At 49.4% G+C, this 21,360-nt stretch overlaps 1 protein-coding gene across 3 annotated transcripts in view; it reads left to right on the forward strand.

Annotated features, from left to right (window-relative positions):
- DNAI1 (dynein axonemal intermediate chain 1) overlaps positions 1-20,342 on the forward strand; it is a 141,399-nt gene extending 121,057 nt beyond the window's left edge. For 2 of the 3 annotated variants that reach the window (XM_032674763.1, XM_032674761.1), the window contains one exon: positions 20,077-20,342. In XM_032674763.1, the coding sequence (XP_032530654.1) occupies positions 20,077-20,181 (105 nt within the window). In that variant the 3' untranslated portion in view covers positions 20,182-20,342. The remainder of the gene's footprint in view (positions 1-20,076) is intronic. The other variant, XM_032674762.1, reaches the window with a different exon arrangement.
- Positions 20,343-21,360: the final 1,018 nt, after the last annotated feature.

Here is a 21,360-nt window from a genome sequence, read left to right on the forward strand (position 1 = left end):
TGTAATAAAAAGGTTTGCCTATGTTTGAAATTGATGCAAGACTGCTTCATTTTGTAATACTAGCAGTTTGGACAGAAATGCTGTGGGGATTTGGTTTTGGGATCAATAGCAGTCAAGACCTTCTAGATATAAATCTGGTTTGTGTCCATTGGATTTGCTGTCCTCAGTAACTGAAACCTGAATTTGGACAAGCAAAAATGGTTTCTAGTGGTGCCTTATTTACACCTTTCCTCGTGTTTCTCCCTGCTGGTGCTGTTATGTTGCTACAAGTACTGTTTTGTCTGCAGACTTTTCATCCTCTTTTCTGTGCACAGATTGTGTCTGTACTTTGGTGTCTGCCATCCTAGAGCTCCCCAAGCCCCAGCAGTGTGGACTTTGTTCCTCTGCAGCCCGAGGAGCCCATCACTGCCTGTCCTGGGAAATGCCTAATGCATGAGAAGGAGCTTTGCCTTACATTTCAAAGGACTTGCATTTTGGTTAGATCTGTGATTGCCTGAATATGCCTGTTCAGCTTGCATAGCTCCCCTTTGAGCCAGAGCCTCAGCTTTCTCCAGTTCCTTGGCAGAAAGCCATGGCAGCAGAGGAGAGGGCACAGCACAATGCTGTGGCAAGAAAGGCACTGCCCAACCTTATGGGATGCTTAGCTCACCTGTCCTCCCTTTCTTGCTTTAATCTGTCCTCTGTGCATTTGTTTCCATGCAGATGACTTAAATCACCTCCAGAAAACTGGGGGACCCCAAGAAATCACCAGTTCTTTGCCTGAATGACAGCTCCAGTACAAAGGCAGAGAGACCCTCAGGGGGATAAACTATTTTCAAAGCAGGCTTTTGGCAGAGCCAGAGATGGAGGCTTTTTTGGGAGACTCTCATTCCCCCGGCAATGGCTGGGTGAGGATGCAGGTCTCCAGCCTGCAACCTCCCCTGAAGTGACAATTGGTTGCTCAGTCCCCTGCCAGAACTGATTAAAGTGGCCTGATGAAAGAGGTAATGTGGGTGCTTATCCTCCAGGTCATCTGAGGGTGAGCTATTTTTTTTGCCAGAGAGCCCCAAGCAGCTCTCAGGAGTGCAGCTATTCCTGTGCCCTGGCTCTGCACAGGGGTGTGGAGGAGGAAAGCTTGTTAGCTCCGTGCCTGAGCCACGGGGTGTGTTAGGACAAGGCAAGAGCTCATCATGGGGACAAACTGCAAAGCAGTGGCTGGGGCCTGAGAGACTCCATGGATCTGCAGCCTGTTCTCTGTGTTTCTCTCCTGCTGAGTGCTTTTAGGACACATCCAATACCATCACACCTCAGGGGAGGAGCTGAAGTTGGGGTCTACTGATGGACAACCCTGTCCCACTGGGGCCCAGCTCCTGGCAGGCTTTCCTGCCTCCTGCCTGACATTTGGATGTCACAGACTATCAAGGCCAAGATTTCAAGCTGGGCCAGCCAGGTCACTGGAGAACTCATGAAAATTAGGAAGTGGAGCAGGGCACCAAAAGATGCTCACCCACAACCAGCAGACACAGCAATGACGTGCACACTGTTACCACTCCCGCCCAGTAATCCCATCTTGGCCCTGTGCTGTCCATCCTGGCAGACAGAGGAGTGAGTAGGGGAAGATAAGAGTGCAGGTCCAGGTGTGAAGCAGAGGGAAGATGTGGCAGTTGTATGAGAGAATGGGTGAGAAGCTGGATCATGGCACAAGCAGGGAAGAGCACACATCCCATGGGTGTCCTGGCCAGAAAAGTGCAAAAATGCCTAGAACACGAATAAGCAGCTCCCTGTTGGCTCTGCACCTTCACAGGGGTTGATTGGCCTCCATTTGGGCTGATCATGCAATTAAGGTGGAAAAATGGAACTAATTCTCCCCAGGTCATGGCTCTGCACTGTCCTGAGCACCTGAAGACTCACTCAGTGGGGATGGAGAACAGGACAGTGGTCTTCATGGGCAAGACCCATCCCAGTCATGTTTTTGCCTTGCCTCACTGAACCAAGCAATGCTCCAGAGCTTGAAGAAGGTGGGCTTTTACTCTTCTTTGAGCTCTTCAAATTTTCCTTACTTGTAATTTTACATACCTTATCTCTGGGAATCGACTGAGCGCTGTTGGGCAGTGTCCCTCGTTGCAAAACCTGGTGGTATTTGCTGCACTGACAAAGGCAAAAAATTTGTCATGACATGGAATAGGAAGAAATGCAGCTACAAGGGCCAGAGGAACAGCTTGATATCTGGCATATCCCTGTAACTGCTCCTGAGACACTGCCAGAGCCTGACACAGCCTTCCCCAGGCAGCCGGCCTGAGCTGGAAAGGGCTGAGGCTGCCTGGGGAGACACAGAGGGCAGCTCCCTGATTGTGCCTGTGTCATTGTAAAACACATCCCAAATGCATTGCTCTAAAAAGCCCTTCACTTTCAGACTTCACATGTGTGTTTTCTGACACTGGGTGCATTTTTCTGCAGACCTCCATGCCCCTGCCTGTCCTGATCGAAACCATCGCACTGCTCCCAGCCCTTCCCAAGCCTCTCCCTGACTCATGCCACCTATCCAACCTCCTCCAAAAGAAAAGAAGGGGAGACACCTGTGCCTGAAGGCAGGCCAAACAAATGTCCCTTGCTCAAATTAATTTGATGGGCTCAATGGAGAATTGTTTAAATGAGAGAAGAGAAGGAATCGCCGATGAATAAAACGTCTTGCTGCTCACGGTGATGGAACTGACGCAAGAGGATTATTTTTATCCCATGGAAAAAAGGAAGAGCCCTGTGAAGCAGAGGAGAAGAGGGGCTGCCTTACCTCCTGCTGGCTGTGGGAGATGGAGTGACGGCTGCAATCAAAGCAGCTCCGAGGTTCTCCGGGAGGAAAACTGTTATGCTCCAATTCCCTGACTGATTCTGTGAGATGGGATGCCAGACACCAACTGTGTGAAGCTGCCTTAGAGCAAACACCCCCTGTTTTTTTCTGCTCCTATATCTCACCAGGAAGCTGCCTATGATCCCACTGCTCTCAGTCTGGGGTGTGTCCGAGCTCCTCACCCCTCATGGGGTCCTGGTCAGTGCAGAGACCTGTTCTGTCTAGACATTGCTGTGTTTCCCATCTCCCACCTGTTGGGCTGAAATCTCCTTCTCATTATCCCCCAGACCACATCCCATGAGCTGTGCCCTTTGCTGCACCATGTCCTGTGGGTGCAGCTCTCCTACTGCCCTCCCCAGCACAAAGGGATCCTTTCACATGACCGGCCGTGATGCTCCTGTTCCTCTGCAGTGGCAGAGCTTACTGTTTCACAGCTCCATGGGAGTGCCAGGCCCCATCCAGGTGATTATGCCTCTAACCCTGATGGCAGAACACTCCCTCCCTGTATTTTTGCATGGAATTGTCCCTGCTCACTTGCAATATCTTGCATTTGTCCTTGTTAAATCACATACCGGTTTTCCAGGTCACATCTCTGGTCCAACAAAGTAATTTCCAATTCCAGTCCTGCCTTCCGGGACACCTGCAGCCTTCCCGTCTGTCCCAATGTCCATGTACTAACAGTAAATCTGACCAGATCCCCTCCAGACCGTGGAGCTGTGGGAGTTGCACACAACTCAGTGCTGACAGCTCTGGGTACAGCTATTGACTGGGTCTTACCAATTTCTGCCCATGTTTTATAGATCTGTTGCTTCACTTCAGGAGCAGGATATCAAGGGAGACAATGGCACAGTCTTCCTGTGGTCAAGGTTAATGACTTCTGTGTCTTTCCTGTCCACAAGGTTTATTGCAGTGTTGCAAAAAGAAATCAGATTGGTAAAGCATGACTTCTTTGGTGCAAATCCACGTTAGTTGTGATGCATTTCAGTAACGTTACAGCTTGTTGATTTTTTCTGCTCATCTTCTGAAAAGTGAGGATAAACTGAAGGGTCTGAGATTCTCTTCTTTTTTGGATAGTTACTACCTTTACCTTTATCAGCTTTCTGATCCCTGTCACCCTCTGAGATTCCCCAAGAAACTGCTTTGGATTAGGGATATTAAGTTGAGCTGATGTGATAAAAGCTGCCTTGCCAGGGGACTGTTGTGGTCAGGATGGTCTCAAACATCATAATCAAGTCAAAGTGTGTGGGCTTTATTAGGCAAACAAGTATACCTGGGAAGAAAAGTGCATGCACCCTAAAGCTTGTATTTTATTCTCTGGATATATATTATTTGCGATAATAAAAGGCATTACCTCTCCCTGCCAGCCTGTTCTGTCTGGGTACACACTAACCTATGCCCTGATCAGCCAGAGCAGAAATCTCCTCATTTGGTTGCCAGTGTCAGCTGTTATATCCTAAGGATTTGGGATTGCAGAGAAGGGGGAAGGTTCCTTCCCAGGAACACAGAGTGAGCATGAATGCACTGCGCAGCCTCTGCTTTCTTGTTTGCTTCCTCCAACTTGTTGATGATTACATAGACTTGCTGTCAGAAGTTAGACACCAAAACCAGAATGACCAGAAACTACTTTGCAAATGCAGCTGTGAGACTGGAGGATGCTCAACCCTCTCCAGGATTAGGTTTCCTGCTTTGATCTACACTAAAGGAACCTGCCAAGCCAGGAAAATGAACTCCAGGGCGAGGCAACTAAAGGTCATCCAGTAGGAGTGAAGGGAATTAATAATTTAGTGTATTTCATGTCAATGAAAAAAAAAAAAAGCGTTCCAGGCTTTGCCTCATGATTTGAGTTTGAAATAGAGTTGAGCAAAAGGCTGATGGATTGGGTTTCAATTACATCTGCTTGTTCAAGAAGAAAAGCTGTGCTGTAAAAACACTGCAGCCTACATGGCTCCCACAACCTGGAGGCTGGGAAACTTGGACTGCATGAATGAAAGGGAAGCCCATCCTGAGAAACCTTGGCTTATCTGCTGCCGTGAGGGCACAGGCAGGGCTGTGGAGATGCTGTCTCACTCATCCCAACCTCATGAGGTTTCCCAGCCTAAAGCACCAGCAAAGGAGAGGGGTGTGGGCCCTGCTCCCGCAGTGGGGAGAGCCTGAGGCAGCTCGAGCCTGAAGTGCAGTGCCTCAGGATGGAAATCCTGGGGTGGCTGTAGGGCACAAAGTCTTGCAGAGGGATCTGATATCCCTTCTGTGGTGGCAGAAAAATCTCCAAGTTTCTTGCCTGCATGGGGAGATTTCATTCTTCAGAGTGCTTTTACCTTGCTGACAGTTAGGGACACGCTGCCAGGGATGGTTTTTCAGAGGCCAGTGCAGTGGACAAAGTCTTCTGCAATCAGTCAGACCTTCATTTCAAGTCAAGGTTAGTCTGATCTGTGACTTAGAAAAGCAGCAAGAAAATGGGGCACCACTGTTGCCTACCTGCAAAGGAAGAAAGAGAAAAGCTTGGCAGAGAGCTCCAGCCCTTGGTTCCCTTATCTCTGAGATGTAATAGTTGTGGTCACAGGCTGAGCAGGGTTTCCCAAGACAAGGCAATTGGTGTCTCCCCTACTCTCTATCCCCGTCCCTTACCTGGCTTGAAGTCACTGGCAGGGGTTCATTGGAGACATACAGCCTATGTCCCCTTGCTTCACAGTGCTTTTGGCTTTCTGCAGGGTGCAGAGAAACCACTGACTGTACTTTCTCCCTGGTTCCCCCTGATGAGTAAACCTCAAGTTTTTACAAGTTTTGGGTGAACTGGGCTGAAAGATGGTACAGAAATGCCACACATTAGGTAATATGGTTGAAGAGCTTAGAGGAAACTTACACAAGTTGCAATTGGCCTGGTTCCCCTGCTTCAGAAAGAATTGATTGTCTATCAAATGAGAACTCTTAAACACCACCATGCTCCCTATACTTAGTACTCTGTGGCATTTCAGCTGTACTTGGCAGTTGCTGTTTTAGCTCCAGGAAGAGTCATTGGTGTGTTGAGGTTACTGGCTGAAGCTGTGTGAATCATTATGGTTATTTCTGGGTTTTAAAATCTGTTAAATCTACTTCCACTCTTGAACTTACTGAAATGGTAAAGGAATTGACAGGCAGCATTATAGAGAGAGATTCACAGCTCTATAAAGAGGTAATCACAACTCGAAACAGGCCACGTAGCTGTATATGAAGAGATTTAAAGAGTCCTGAAGTCCTCAGTTCTCTTGATTATGGCTTTTTTTTATCTTTTGTGTTAAACAATCAAACTGTAAGCACTCAGAGACAACAAGGTGTTACAGTAACAGTGAGAATTTATTGACATTAAATCAATGTTATCCCTTTTCTGCCATTGAAATCAGCCTAGTGGGGAAACATTACACCTGTCCCACATGCCTGGGAATCATATAAGCTTCCCTCTTGTGTCAGCTTTTCCACTTGTTGTTAAGCATGGGGCAACAATCCCTTCTTTCTCATCCCCCTGGTGCCAGTTCTCACAGACTCTTAGTCCAGCTTCCTCCTTGCTCCTATCTGCCTCAGGCTTCCACTCTCCTTGGGTTTTCTCCAGTGCTTCCTGGTTGTCATTTTTCACTGAGGGACCTTCTTCCTCTCCTTACCCCTCTAATACCAACACTCAAACCAGTCTGTGCAGCTTCCTCAGCTTTTAGATAATCGGAGAGGAGAGTATTGGGGAGCTGCTTCCCTCTTAGAGTGTGCCAGCATTCTCCGGGGTGTGGGAATTGCCCTGTTGAGGGCTAGATTGCTCTGCACTGGTCCTGACATTATGAGCAGTATATGGTTAAAAGAACATTTGCATAGAAATGCTGTCTGTAATAAGAGCATAACAACAGAGTAGAGTAGAGCTGCAAGGCTAATCCTTCAGTTTACAATTGGTGAGGAAGAACATCCTGGGATTGCAGAGCCACAGGTACATTCAGGCTGGAGGTGATGTTAGCATATCTCTAGTTCAGCTTCCAGCTTAAAGCAGGTACAGCCCTGAGATCAGACAAGATTGCTCAGAGTTAGGCTTCTCTTGAAAACCTCCAAGGCTAGAGATCCCACAGCCAGTCTGGAGTCTTGTTCCACTGACTAACTGTCACTGTGGAGATGAACTTCTTTATGTCATGTTGAATCCTTCCCTGTTTCCATCTATGGTTGCTGTAACTCACTCTCCTGCTATGCACTCTTGTAAAGAGTCCATTCCTGTTTCAATATCCTCCTCTTGGGTGCTGGCAGATGCTTGTTAGGTCACCCAAAACGATCTCTTCTATGGACTGGACAAGCCCAGCACCCTTAGTGTGAGTTCAGTGCAAATCCTTTGGCCATAGACAACCTTGGTAGTTCTCTGCTGGACTCAGCCTGGTTTTATGGTCTGTTTTTCATCATTGGGGCAGAGAACAGAAGCACTGAGCCATCATCTATCTCCTTATCTTATTTCTTTCCTCCCTAGAAGGCTCCTTTCCTTGTTTCCAGTGATTAAGGACATGGCACATAGGACCGGGGACAGAAGGTGAGAGTGGTTCACCCTCTTCGCTTCCTCCCACCTCTCAAAGCTTCTTTCATTAACACTCACCCAGTGTTTCTTAATTAGCACCTTCTGGCTTGGAACTGCCTGGCTGTGTTGCATCTTTCTGGAGAAAACCTGCTGAAGCTCTATCGGTTGTACAACAGGAAATATGAAACACTTGGGCTGCTTGTTAGACTTACAGCTGCTCTTGTGCACACTTAGCATTACACAAGGGCTGAGTGTGGTTCTCATCCTCAGCCTCTGTAGCCATCCTTGGCTTTACCGGTCCCTCCTGAGGGAACCTTCTCCTGTGGTTCTGTACTTGTCTGTTGATGCCAAGCCACATGACAAGTGCATGTCTGAGCTAAGCCAGGAGATTGTAGAGGTTATGCCAGAAGTGGAAGGCGTAAAAAGCTCAAAAATCACCCACAAAGAGCTGTTGTCAGTGGAATAACTGGGATGATATCTCAGAGCAGCCTGCAGATTTATTTGAGGGTGGATTGGTGTCATCACCGGCATTTCAAATTTCTTATTCATTCCTTTGCTGATCTAGCAGAATCCACTTATTAAGTCTCGAGAGGACCTGGTGGCATGGAGGTCACAAGGACTTTGAAAGGTTTTATGTCAAATCTCCACATGACCTTGAAACATTGAGGAGATGGACTGAAATCAAGGAATTTAATTCAGTGAAGACCTTTCCAAAGTACCAAAAACATCTGACAGGGCTGGACTCTGCTGTGCTTGATTCTGCTTAGGTGCAAGCCTGAACTAAGTTTCTGTGATCCAAGGACTCAGAGTTATGTTAACAAGCCCAAGCTAGTCAGTGATCCCATGCCTGCGACATGGTGTGATTTCAGCTGGGAGTGATGTGAGAATTTCTCTCATGTTGTCTACACCACAATAGCATCCAAGCCCCAGGTGATCATATAGGAAAGATTGTCTTTGCTTATGGTTGAATCAGGGGTTGCTGGAATAAATCAACTCTGTTACAAGTTCTTTGCTGCTCTTGCTGGATTTCTGGCTCATTTACATATGGTTGCTGGGGAAGTTAAATCACAAACAGTAACCATTCACAATGATCTAGGCTTCTTTACAGGTTAGGGAGAAGATGGCACTCTTTCTTCTGCTACCTTCCTTTCACCTTTGGAGCAATTGCAGCTCTCACTTAGGGATTTTATGCATCTGTATGGCAAATAGGGTGTTAATGAAAGTATAATTACTGTAATTAAATTTGGATTTAATTTTCTGAGCACAAGTGCCCCCTTTCTGTCTCTCTTTTGTTTCCTGCCTGGTTGCCAGCTGTGAAAACATCTCTTTCCAGGGTTGTTTTTGATGCTGAGGCACTCGCGCAGTACCAGGCGTGTGGCAGTGGGATGGGCTCATCCCCTGCTGCGATTTGTCTCATCCAGATCTCAAATCATGCTGACCTTTCTCCTGCAGCGAGGGGGAAGAGCAGGATCAGCAACAGGCCTTGGCTTTTGTGATGTCTGTATATCCCAGCACTTTACATGCAGGATCCACATGGTGAACTGTTTTGCAGGAGAAGCAGTGGGATTTAGCGGGGTCAGGCAGCAGTTGCTTCCACCACTCCTCTAAGTCAGTTTAGGTGTCTCCTTTGTGCTACTGGAGAGGAACAATTCTGGGTGTCATCTTGAGGACTCTCAAAACATAACCAGGTTCTTGTTCAGTCTTTTATTAGTTTCCCCCTAGACCTATAGCCTCACAACACATTTCAGGGATTTCCTCACATCAGGGCGATACCAGGAGAATTGGTGCTTGGGGTCAGATCAGAATGAAAACAGAAGAGCCTGGGAAGAAGTGACCCCTCCTGAGATGATGAGGGAATCTGTGCTACTATGCTGAGGGAATATGAAGCCAGAATTAGTATCTGGATGTGACAAGATCTCTGCCATCTCCACCAAAGTGATTCCTTCTCCAAGGGCCCCAAGGAGGAATGCTGGCTGTTTGCCTGGAACCATTGCCTCAGCCATGACCCTCTGTCCCAGCTCCAGCAACACAATGAGTGGGTCAAGGATCAGGTCACTGATCAACACTTGCTGTTGTACTGAGGTTTTCAACCTCGTGAAAGTGACAGGCTTTGTGTCACTGTTCTTCTCTTAATCACAGAACCATAGAATTGTTTAGATTGGAAAAGAACCTTTAAGACCATCAAGTCCAATCATTAACTCAGCACTGCCAGCCCCACCACTAATACATGTTCCCAAGTGGCACATCTACATGTCTTTTAAATACCTCCAGGGATGGTGACACCACACCTTCCCTGGACAGATTGTTCCAGTGCTTGACACTCCTTTTGGTGAAGAATTGTTCAGTAGTGGATCTATCCATGTAACGTTAAGGATGCACATCAACCTCAGTTCACCTCTGCTAACAAGTTTCCTCTAGTCCTTCAATCTGCTATTAATTGCCAGCTAGTTTGTTCTGCCAGCTTGGCCACTGTTTTGCTGAAGCTGTCAGTTGCTGATTAGCCTGGTTCCATCTTTAGTATTTGTGGGACTTGCTAAGCGATGGAGAGGTTACCTTGGGAAGAGTTTACCTTTAGGACCTTAATGAATGCTACATCCTTTTCTTCCCAGCGTGCCTTTATTTTGCACTACTTTGTTACAAAGAAGATCCATTAGTTTCAGCAGCCAGCTGAGCAGATGGATTTAACTGGTCCGTGGCTCTGAATTAATTACATTTTGGTACAAGAGAGATAGAGCAGCGAACATGTAAAATTAATTCAGGTGCAGCATCCTGATCAGTGTCTCAAAGCAAAGAGTACTTTAGGGAGGCCACCCTTGGCCACACTGAGGCTGTGCTGTTGGCGGCGTGGACAATCTCCCTCTGTTTTCCTTAAATGATGTTGGCTGGCTTTTCCCATGACCAGTTCCCTCTTTGGATGCGTGTTAGCATCAGAGAGATTTATTACTGCTCGCGTCTCTCTTCTGCTTCTGTTATAATTAAAACAGCAATATATGCATGAAGCAGTTAGATTTTAATAATGCTTTTCTAAACAGGATGTCAAGGAGCTTAGTACAAAGACTTGGCCTGGAGCCAGATCAGCATCTTAAGACTGGATTGTTGTTAAAATTGGCTGGCTCCCACCTGGACACCTTACATGAACACAGGCTCTAGACTTGCTTTTTAGCCACAGTGCTCCTCATTCTTGCCTCCACATAGGACACAGAAGAGTCTGTGCTCCAGGGTGGCAGGGCCAGGGAAAGGCATGGATCACCAGCGCATATGGAATCTGGGTCTGCTGGTGGGACAGAAGCATTCCCATCTCCAGCCCTGTTGCCATTTCCATGTGTGCCAGGGGATACATATCAAGGTCCTCCCTGGGTTGCTTCCTGCAGAGCTGATGTTGATCAGGGCATATCAGCACGCTACTGGCAGGTCTCCCAGAAGAAAATGAGTGCTCTATGGATGCCTATGCCCCAGAGAGCACTTCCTGAGCTGCCTCCCAGCACATTGCTGGATTTCTCCTGTGTTGTTTTATCCTGTCTGCTTCTGACTGTTAGATAAGTTCTGATTTATCCTGTGCTGCTTCTAATATGCAGTCCTTGGGCCCTGCATTTGCACTCAGACCAGGATGAATCCTACTCTCTGTACAGCTCTAAATGAGACCCTTGGGGACAGTCCAATCCCATTGGGTCACTGAACATGAATGGGGAGTGTGTAACACAACCTCAGCATCACTGCCAGGATTCATGGGCTCAGAGTGGAGATGCCTCAACAGGCAGCAACAAGCATCATCCACGGAGCAGCACAAGCCCATCTTGAGGAGAGGACTGACACCAGCAAAGCTCAGGAACTCCCAGGGCAAAGGAGCGCTGCAGTGGGATAGAGTTGAGGCTTGTCTGTTTGTGGGTAAGGAAGGGATTTCTCAGTTGCTGTAACAGGGTGAAATCCCAAGGAAGAGCAACAGCTCTAGCTGCAGGATTTTCCACGCTTGTCCTGCGTCCAGCTTCTCGCTGACCCCTTTTAAGCCCTGATTTGCATGTTGCAGCGTAACTCAGTCGTATCTGATGCGATTTAGTGTGACATCCCACAGGGTCCAGGCTAACAGTGTATCTGGCTCGCAGGCTTGGGAGTGTTTGTGTGGCATTTATCATTTGCCTGGCTGTTTCCTGTGCAGCAGGTGGAGAGAAGCTGTGCAAGTCATTTAATCTGTGGCAAATGGGAGACATGGTCTGAAGGAAACAGGATGCGCTTCGGCAAGGATGGAGGCAAATAGAAGGACAGGGAAAGGAGGTGGGAATAACTGATTGAGGAGGTAAACTGAAAACGATCTCACTTGCCAACAGTGCCCTGCCATAGCAGAGGTGTACAGGGGAGCACAGGCAAGAGAGGAGCGAGTGGGAAGCACAAGCTGATGCTGTTGCACTGCTTAGTGATGCAAAGGCCTCAGCTCCCATTTGGGGTACCAGGCTCGAAGGACATGAGGAGCAGGAGAGCAGCAAGGACCATACAGCTAGCTTGGAGGCTGGATGCAGGGGAATGAGAGAGATGAGCACTCCCAAAGAGGTCCTGGGCTGGCAGGGTAAGGAAGGCAGTGCTCTGAGCTTATGAGATGGCAGAAAAAGGCTTAGGGAGAAGGTTCCAGTGAGTGTCAGAGGGGCACACTGGCAGACATTGCCAGGAGATGGGTTGGCAGCACTGTTCCTGGGGCTTTGCAAAAGAAACGGCCATGCAGGTGATGGGAGCAGAACGTGACAATCCACTGCCTGGGGTATGTTGTGCTGGGCACCCCAAGGACTGGATCAAGTGCTGGACAAGCATCTGTCAGAAGCAATTTAAGAGTAGCTACTCCCACCATGGACCAGGGTGCACTAGTGGACTAACCCCTCCTAGTTCTGCCCCAGGTGACGCTGTGATTTAAATGAAAACTACACAGGAGAATGTGTTGTCGAGATGACACAACTGTTCACATGGTTGAAATATCCAATGCTATTTTCTGGAACATCCCTGAGTTCACTTATGGAGAGCAGAAGAGAGGAAGAGAGCACTGTGGCTTGACATTAAATTGCAGATTGAGCTCTTTCGTAAGCAGAAGAATATCAGTTGTAATACATCTTTCATGCCATTGGCATTTACTGTTATTAAATATGGGGCATCTCTGAGTGAAGACATTTATTTTTGCTTCTAACAATAGCAAAATTTGATTTCCAATGTACTTATATTTATACAGAATGAAGTATATTCACATGCTCTCATGTTAGTAGCAAACAAAAATATATTTCCTATGCAAATATTTTTATAAGCAGTATTTAAAAAAAAAATTAAGGAAGTGCTATGTTAAAAGAGAAACAACAGCTGGACTTCCTTAAGGCAGTTGAAAGGTGATGAAAGTGGATATGTGTATATTGACAGTGGTGGCCAAAGAAAGACTGGAAAAACTGCAACTTTTTAAAATACACTGTTCAGACAACTGCAAATGTTCTCTCATGAGATACTATGCTCTATTAGATAACAGCAGTACTCAAGTATTGCAGGAGCTGCATATTCACATCCATGCTTGATTGCTTTTATTAAACTCTAATCTGTAACAGCTTACTGAGCTGGCATGCAAAAATGCTAAAGTAAAACTGAAGTTAAAAAAAAAAAAGAGAGAGAAAGAGATGATGAGTGATAAAGAAATGTTGCTGGGTGGCTGGTGGGGCTGCCTGCCAGCTGGCATCAAGAGATGCAGCTCAAGGCTGCTGGGGTCACTGCACTCTGCAGGGCATCTCCTTGATTTTGCCCCTCTGGATGAGTTTGAAGTACATGCCTGTGGGTGCTCTGTGTGCCCAAGCCTCTTGCTTCAGGGCTGCCAGCCCAAGTAAAGAGGTGCTGCAGATGTGGCTCCTTGTGGTAGGTATAAAACTTAGGGAAGCCTGTGCAGCTTTTGGATTGTCTATGACACATTGAGGTTTGGTGTCTGTGTGTCACTGGAATTGCAATGATATTTGAAGTTGAGCTAGAACACAACATATTGTCTGTGTAGTGGTTTTTATGGACAATCTCAACTAAAATCCCCTTCCTGTTTCCTTCCGCCCCACTGCTTCAGTCTGAGAGATCCCACAGCTAAAATATCGGGCATTAATGCCCCTGCCAGCCTTTCCCTCCAATGCCATTGTAACCCATGGCATGGGTGCAGGCTTTGGGTACTGGGGCTTCCCACTGAGATAAAAGGTAATTAAAGTAATTGATCCCATCCAGAAGAGCCCGATGGCACAGCAGAAAATCTGAACCTCGTAGGGGCTGGATCCAGGCAGTGGGCGCTGCCTGTCCCCTAGGGAGGTGAAGGAAAGGGCATCCTGTCCTTCTGTCCTTATCCCAAAGATGGTTTGCACCACCAGGGCCCCCCAGGCTTGAGGAAAAAGGTTTTGGGCTTTTCATTCTGCTCTAACCCTTTTATGAGACTGCTATGTGTCAGGACAGGGTAATTACCTTGCACACTGAGCACACAATGATTTTTCTCAATGCTTAGTACCGATTCTGTTAACTGATACGACTGAAAATCTTTCCCAGACACCTTGTGAGGAGTTTGTCTTCTCACCAGGCTGCTCCATTTGAAGTGGCTCCTGTTATCTTGTCTCAGTGACCAAGGGTAATGATGCCCAAAAGAAAGCTGTTCTCCATCTCTCTCTCATTCTCTCTCTCTCTCTCACACACACACACACACACAGAGCTCACAGTTAGAGTGTAGCCAAGTTGTCCCCATGGCTGTCAAAACTCTGTTGCTGATGCTTCCTAATCACAGCATCTGTGCAGGGCAGAGTTAAGGGTATCGGCTCATTTCAGACCATTTCAGTCTTTGGATAACTTTAAAATTTTTCCTTCTCCTTAAAGTTTTTTACTTGGTGACACATGAACTGAGGTTCACGACCGCGTCCCTGTTTTGAACCTGTAAATGGTTCAGACAATGGAAAAGGCAGCAGACCAACTGTTTTAAATGGTTTTAGTGGATTTCTGCAGCAGGTACAGGGATAAATTCAGAAGGAGATAACAAGTCGCTGTAATGCCCAGTTCAGAGGAGGTGTGGGGACTGCTGTGAGCCCAGTCTGCATGCAGCTTGACTTTGTTCACTGAAGTTTTCATGCTAAATGTGGCCTTCTTATGGCTATATTTAGGTGCCTAAATTAGTGGTCTGTAAGAGACAGTGCTTGTGGCTCTGGAGTTAGCAAGAACTGGGAATCTTCTTCAGGGAACAGCTCCTGCTGTGTGCACAGCTTTTGCTTGGCCAGAGAACACTGTGGTGGGGTTGAGCAAAGATGTGGAGTCCCAGACAGCCTCTGGCAGAGCAGACATAGGGCTGTTATGACGGCTGTCCTCCCTGATGGCCATAGCTGTTGGCTCTCTGCTGCTGCAGAGCCCATCCAGTCCATCAGTTTTCTCCCCTCTCCCGTAGGTGTTTTAAGCCAGTCAGCCCTGTGGTGTGCTGTGGGCAGGTACCCACCATTTAGGCAGAGGTGATCCCTGCCCACATCCCCTGAATGTCATCCAATTCCCTCCGTTCTCTTTCCAGTGATACTCCCACCCACTTCCAGGTCTGATTCAATTTTGCTTGCATTTCCTGCCTGTCAGATATCCTGACCTTTGCTCCCACATGCTTCCTGGCAGATGTGTGCTGCTGAGCCACAGGCTGGTCCCAGCACTGTGACTTATCTGGTTCCAGTGGCTTTGCTGGTGACTTCCAACAAGCAAAGGCAGGTCAGCAGGGACCCTGAGACCTGTCTGCCCTACTGTGTCCTGGCAGGGTCCAGTGCAGGTGCTGGCCAAAATCTCTGAGTCAGTATGTGAGGTGGAGCAAGGCATGGTGTCTGCCCTGAACTGCACAGTTCACTTTTGGTGAGGAACCTGGCCACAAACACAGCAGCTTGGGTGTATATAGGGGACCTCCTCCCTCTCTCCCCTCCCTGGGATCATGCTGAAGCTGGAAGTAAGAGCATCTTTGAGGCCAATGATCTGGTTTGGCTACTGTTGTCTGAATGACCCAGCCATCTCCTGGGCTTTTCTGGTGGCTTCATTCCCTGCAAGAACATTTCCTGCGTCATTTATTTCCAAACAGTAGCAAAATAAGCCCAAATCCTTATCTCCAGTCTGTCAGCTAATCCTTCCGTGGGTCAGGAGCAGTGCTGTGAGATCAGGCTGTGAGTGTGACTCACGGCTCTCTGTGGTTGATAAGCGTGTTGCCACTGTGTGTAAATGGGCTTTTGAGAGCCCAGAAGTGGACCTGGCACAGATATCATCCCCAGCTCAGCAAAACTCCAGCTTCATATAACAGCACTGGGTTGCTATAGAACCACAAGGGGTTAGGTTAGAAAGGCTTCAGGGCTGCCAGTCATATCACACTCCTGTTGATGCATGTTTGGTTAGTGGCTCAGGGAGACAGCGAGGCGAATTTTGCTGTGTTCAGGGGCTTGGGTTTCCTTGGTCTTCCCAATAGAAATACTCCTGAGAAACCTCATCTTTGCTTTCATTAATTCATTTCACCAGTCACTAGCATGTTTTGCTCATGGAGAAGCCCTTACACTGGAGCTGTCACCTTAGCCTATCCCTGAGTAGGGTAGAAGGAACAAGAAAACACCTTCTCCAAAACAAACCTGACAGCCTGTGTGCCCCTTCCCACTGAGGGTAATAAGGGTGAGGGGCTTGGGCAGCAGTTTTGGGTGGCTTCTTGAAGCTTCTTACACCCTTTAAAACCAGTCTGTAAAAGCTTATACCCCTTTTGCATGGGAAGCTGATGTCTTAGGTCACTGGGCTGCTTTGTGAAATGGTTACATCCTGTCCCGGCATGACTGTGTCCAGAAATCCCATCCTGTAACAAATGGCACCAGTGTCAGGACAACCACAGGGCAGAGACAGGCCTGTGCCCCTTGGCCAAGACTCAGCAGGGGAAAGGGTCCACTCTGTTCCCAGGGGAGTTATGGGGACTTTTGTGTCTGTGTTCATGCCAGCATTGTTGACTTCCTTTGTACTCTAAAACAAACATGTTTTGCCTTGTTTAATCGAAACTTTAGAGCAGATGTTTTATGACTATTCCACCAATGGGAAAAAAATGGATGCTGAAAAGTGCCAGTAGCATGGCTTTTATGGGAGAGTTTTATTAGCTCAGCAGTATACTGTTCAACTAGGGAATGAAGGCATCAGCCAAGACTCAGGAATCCAGTTTAAATGAATCCCATATCCTGAATGTAGAATTCAGTTTGTGCCAGCATGGAGAGCAGTGGGGCTGGGCTCACAGAGGAATGGATCTTCGAGCAGCCGGTCCTCATCCTCATTCTTGTCCTCATCTTTGTCCTTGTCCTCACTGTACCCTTGCCACTGGGGCTCCACCTCAGTCATCTTCCACCTCTTTTTTCACTTCCAGTGCCAGTACTCACTTCGGGGCTGAGAGGACCATCAAGGGTCCTGCACACTTCTGTAGGGCCAGGAGGCCCATGCCTTGGTTTCCCTGCCTGGGGAGACAGAGAAGATCCCAGGCATAAAGCAAAGGGAGCATGAGGGCAGTGAGGAACCTGGCCATAAACACAGTAACATGAGAATATGCAGGGGGTCTCTTCTCCCTCTCCCTCCCTGGGGTTATGTTCCATCAGCAGGCCAGAGTCCATCTCCACACAGCACCTTTTCTGCCCCTGCCATGAGCTTTCTGCTCATGTCCCTCATCCCCATTTCAGCCAAGAAATCTTTTGGCTGAAAAAGCCAAGAGCATTTTGCTCTCCTGTTGGAAACTGTTAACAATAAAATTGATGCAAACACTGCTGTGAGCAGCTCCAGTACCCATCGGATGAGCTCCTCAGAGGCAGACCTCCCATGTAATCTCAGCTTGGCATCTGAGATCTCAGTTGGGATGATGTTGTGCCCTGGCTCCCTCTCAGCTCCCAATGAGCCCTATGGATGTGATGTAAGCAGGGATGTAGGTGGAGGACAGGCTCGGCTACACACAGGAGGGCAGTGCCCCATGAGTGCCCTCTCCCCACCTGGCCGTGACATCTGTTGGGATGGAGAGCCCTGCAGCAGCCTTTTGTGGAGGTGATGCTTCCCTGACTTGTGTGTGCTCTGGGAAATTGCAATAGCTGTGCTCCAAGAAGGGCTGCTCCTCAGAGGCCTGATGCAGGCAAAGCCCCTGGATTTGTAGGAAGCTGCCACGTGCATCCAAGCAGATCCCACGGTGCTGTGCCGGTGCCACCAGCCAGCCAGCAGTGTCCTGGCCAGCTCGCTGCACAAGCGCCCCAGGAAAAGCAGATGGAGGAAAAAAGGGAAACTTTCCATTCCAGTGCCCCTAAAAGGACATTATAATTTTCATCCCCTGTGTCATCCTGCTTGCCTGGTTATGTGGCGTTAAATTAGGGCTCTGGCTCAGTTACGGCTCATTACAGGCTTGCGCGTGGCTTTGTTGCAGCGTGCTCAGAAGCACCAAAGGAGCTGAGCCAGTGTGAAAGTCAAAGTTTTAGGAACAGCTCGGTGACTAGGAGCTGAGCCTTGCCAGAGACTGGTGACTTCAGTGAGGATTAGACACAGTTACCATGGACCTGGCGTTATTACCTAGAAGGCATCAATCAGGGATCCTCCCTGATGACCCTACCAGTGGGGAGACCAAAGGGCTTGGGATGGATGTAGACTGATGGGAAGTGGCTTCAGCATCTCATTTTCCCATTTGAGCAAAGGAGTTGCCTCTTTAGCCTGTCCCGAGGACCTGTGCAGGGTGCTGTGTGTGACACAGGGTGCCAAAGGGAGGGTTTTGAACTGTGTCAGATAGCAAAGCAGCTTTTCTGCAGAAATAGCTAAGTCCTGAAATACTTTAAGCAGCTATGTTTACCCCAAGGCTCTTGCTCAGAGAGATGCTCAGCTGTGGTGTGGGCCTTTAGTACAAAAATCACTCACAGTGCCCAGACCAGAGCCACAAAGGGCATTGCTCACTTGTTGGCATTTAGCACAAACTGGAACCATCCCAGTATGAAATCAATGGACTCAGTAAATGAAATTACCTTGGCTTATCCATAACACATCTTTATGTGCTCAGGACATGAGTGTGGCTGTCTTCTTGGGAGCAAATATCCCCATCCTGCCCACAGGACTGCTTTCATCTCAGTTGTGTCCTCTAGCAGCTTCAGAAACCTTGGCTCCATCAAGGTTGTACTGGGCTGGGATGAGGGAAAACCACAGGGATTCCCTGAGGACTTCTTCCCTGTTGTAATCACTCAGTGATGCCCATGTTTGCTAGAGTGAGTTCCATTCAGGCTTACAACTTTCTCTGTGTTGTGCTCTGGCATTTCTTCCAGCACTGAAGAGAAGTGTGTTTATAATTGCTGCACCTGGGGCCATTAGAGGGGCTGATTCAGAGGAGAATTGATCTGTTCTAAGAGGGGAGAGAGGAAAGCTGGCAGCCTCCTAGCTCAGATGCTGAGTCCTGCTCCCTCGGCCTTCTGAGAGCACCGAGAGCAGAAGCTGTGCTTTGGGCATGCCAAGAGGAGCCAGCACAGCAGCTTTCTGCAGGCTGCCTCCAAGCCTGGTTAGTGAGGTTCCCTTCCCTTTACTCTGCTGCAGGCTTGGGGACCCGCTGCCACCTCTCCCAAGCCCACCTGCCAGACTGAGTACCAGCCCTCCTGCTCACCTGTGCTTGGCAGCTGCTTTCTGGGGTGTTCAGAGCCATGCTGGGCACAGAGGAGCTTCCCAGCCCCAAAGCAGGAGTACCCCCCAAATCCAGAGGCAAGGCGAGATCCAGCAGGCTGTCAAAGGGAAGGCTGTGAGCAGAAAACAGCACTTTTTGATGGAAAGTGGTAACTGTGGGGATGCTGTTTTAGAGGAACCCCATGGGGTAGATGTTCAGCTATGGGAGGGTTTGTTGTGCTGAATGCAGGCTGGCAAATTCCTCTGCTGCAGTTGTGTCTGACATGGTGTGAGCCTGGAGAGTCCAAACCCAGTTGCCACTTCCCCAAAGTCCCGGAGCTCTGGTCGGAGCAATGCACTGATGCTGCAGCCCACAGCAGGGGGGGACGTGTTCTGCCCAGAGTATTTGTATCCTCATCAGGGACATTGGCCCCTGCCAGGCCTGGAAGCTCCTGCTGTCTCCAGACAAGTGAGGACTGAACTGGACAGGTTATTTCCCTTGTGCTGTGTGATTGCTCTCAAGATGCTGGTGGTTTGCTTTAGCAGTCAAGCAGGGAGCACCTGGAACGGTTGGGACATGTGCTGGAGGACTGTGGGTTAGGGGCTCTCAGCAGCCAGCTGCCCTCCTGGGAAAAGCCATTTGAGTGCAAGAAGGATGATCCCTATGCTCCTATGGCTGCCTCTTTCCAGGAGGACCTGCATGGGATGGGTGTCATGGGACTGTTTCAGGGAGGTTTGGACACCTGCATTGCTGTCATTGCTGTAGGAGTCTTGCATGCCTGGCACCTCCCCAGGGCTTGGGGGAATAGCTGGAGGGCTTACAGGGAGCTCCAGTCCCACGGGGCTGAGAAACTGGGAAGAGAGAGGCAGAAGAGGGTTTGAGTCCCTGTGGATCAGCACATCCACTCCCATTCCTTAGTATCGTTCCCCAGCCCATAAGAGCCTTTAAAACATCTCAAGGCACCTTAAGCTTGAAATACAGGGACAGGCAGGTGCATCTCCCTGTGGATCAGCCTCCGGTGCGTGGTGAGCGCGGGGAAACAGCAGTCCGGCAGCCATCCCTGTGCCGGACCCCTCCTCATCCCCGCAGCCCTCCCTGCTCACAGCTGTGTCCTGCTTGCTCTCTTTGCAGGAGAAGAAAGGCCAGGAGGTTAAGAAGGGTCCCGAGGTGGAAATGGCGAAGCTGGAGAAGCTGCTTAGCCTGGTAAGAGAGCCGGAGGCCAAGGCAGAGACGTAAGAGGGGGGAACGATGGCTCTGCCAGCAGCCGCCGGCCGAACAAGCTCGGCTTTGATCGGCGGCTGCTTGGCATGCAAGCCACGGGCCAGCGCCGCCCACTTTTTGCACAACAGGAACACTTCGCCTCTGTGCCCGGACAAATAAACGAAGGTGCTGGGAGAGCTGTGGTGTGCAGTCGCTTCTGGGGTCAGGCAAATCTCACCGTGCTCGCTACTCCAGAGCCACAAGCCCTCGGCATTCCCTGCCCTTGGATGGGTTTGCACTAGGTGAGAGCCCTATGGAGAGCAGGTGAGGGCTGGTCCCAGCAGCCCCAAGAAAGCCTCAGGACTGCAGCTTCATGGCAGGCAGTCCCGCCGTGAGCGGCGGCCTGAGCGACTGAGCGCTGAGCTGCAGCCCCACAGGCATTTGTGTGGTCCCCTGGATCTTGGGGCGGCAGCCTAAGCTGGAGAGTGGATTGAAACCTGGCCCATGACTGCGGGAGAGAGACGTGCCATCCCTCCAGAGAGCACATCAGAGCAGCTGCCGCTCACCAGCTGCGGGAGGGTCACGGCTCCCCCCTCCCCGGGGGCCTCAGCCCAGCTGGTGCCTGCGGGAACGGCAGGGCGGAGGGGTTTGCAGAGCCTTCCCACAGCTCCGGCGCTGTGCAGCAGAGGATTAGCTGCTGCGTGGCTGCGGTGGCGGCAGGAGCCGCGGTGGCCTCGGCGCATGCTGATGAGCGGTGAGCGTCGGGCTGTCACCGCTGGATCCTTGTGCACAGTTCCCGGGACTGGGGACCAGAGGCGCTTGTCCCACCACACAGGTGTGGTGGCACGTGTGCTCCATCCGCTCAGCCGGCCTGTGTCCCCCACAGGCATCCCTGTAATGTAAGGCCACAGCTTGGAAACTCACAGTGCCTCTGGCGCAGAGGTTGGGGAGTGCTCCCTGCTGACACTCACTTGTCTCCAGACCAGGCAGACATGCTGCGGGCATGAAACACCAGGTCAGGTTTCTCACACAGCATTTAAAAGCCACAGATGAATGAGGACACGAGCCCTTCCTTATTACCATCACCCAGCAAACCACCCACAGTCCTCCAGTCACATTGGCCACCAGCCCCGGGGCTCCTCAGCCCTGCGGGATGGCAGGACACACCACCTCCCCAAATTTTTCAGGCGCTGGGTAGAGCTCAGAGACACCACC

This window comes from Chiroxiphia lanceolata, chromosome Z (assembly GCF_009829145.1).
Source record: "Chiroxiphia lanceolata isolate bChiLan1 chromosome Z, bChiLan1.pri, whole genome shotgun sequence".
In the NCBI taxonomy this organism is placed as follows: Eukaryota; Metazoa; Chordata; class Aves; order Passeriformes; family Pipridae; genus Chiroxiphia; species Chiroxiphia lanceolata.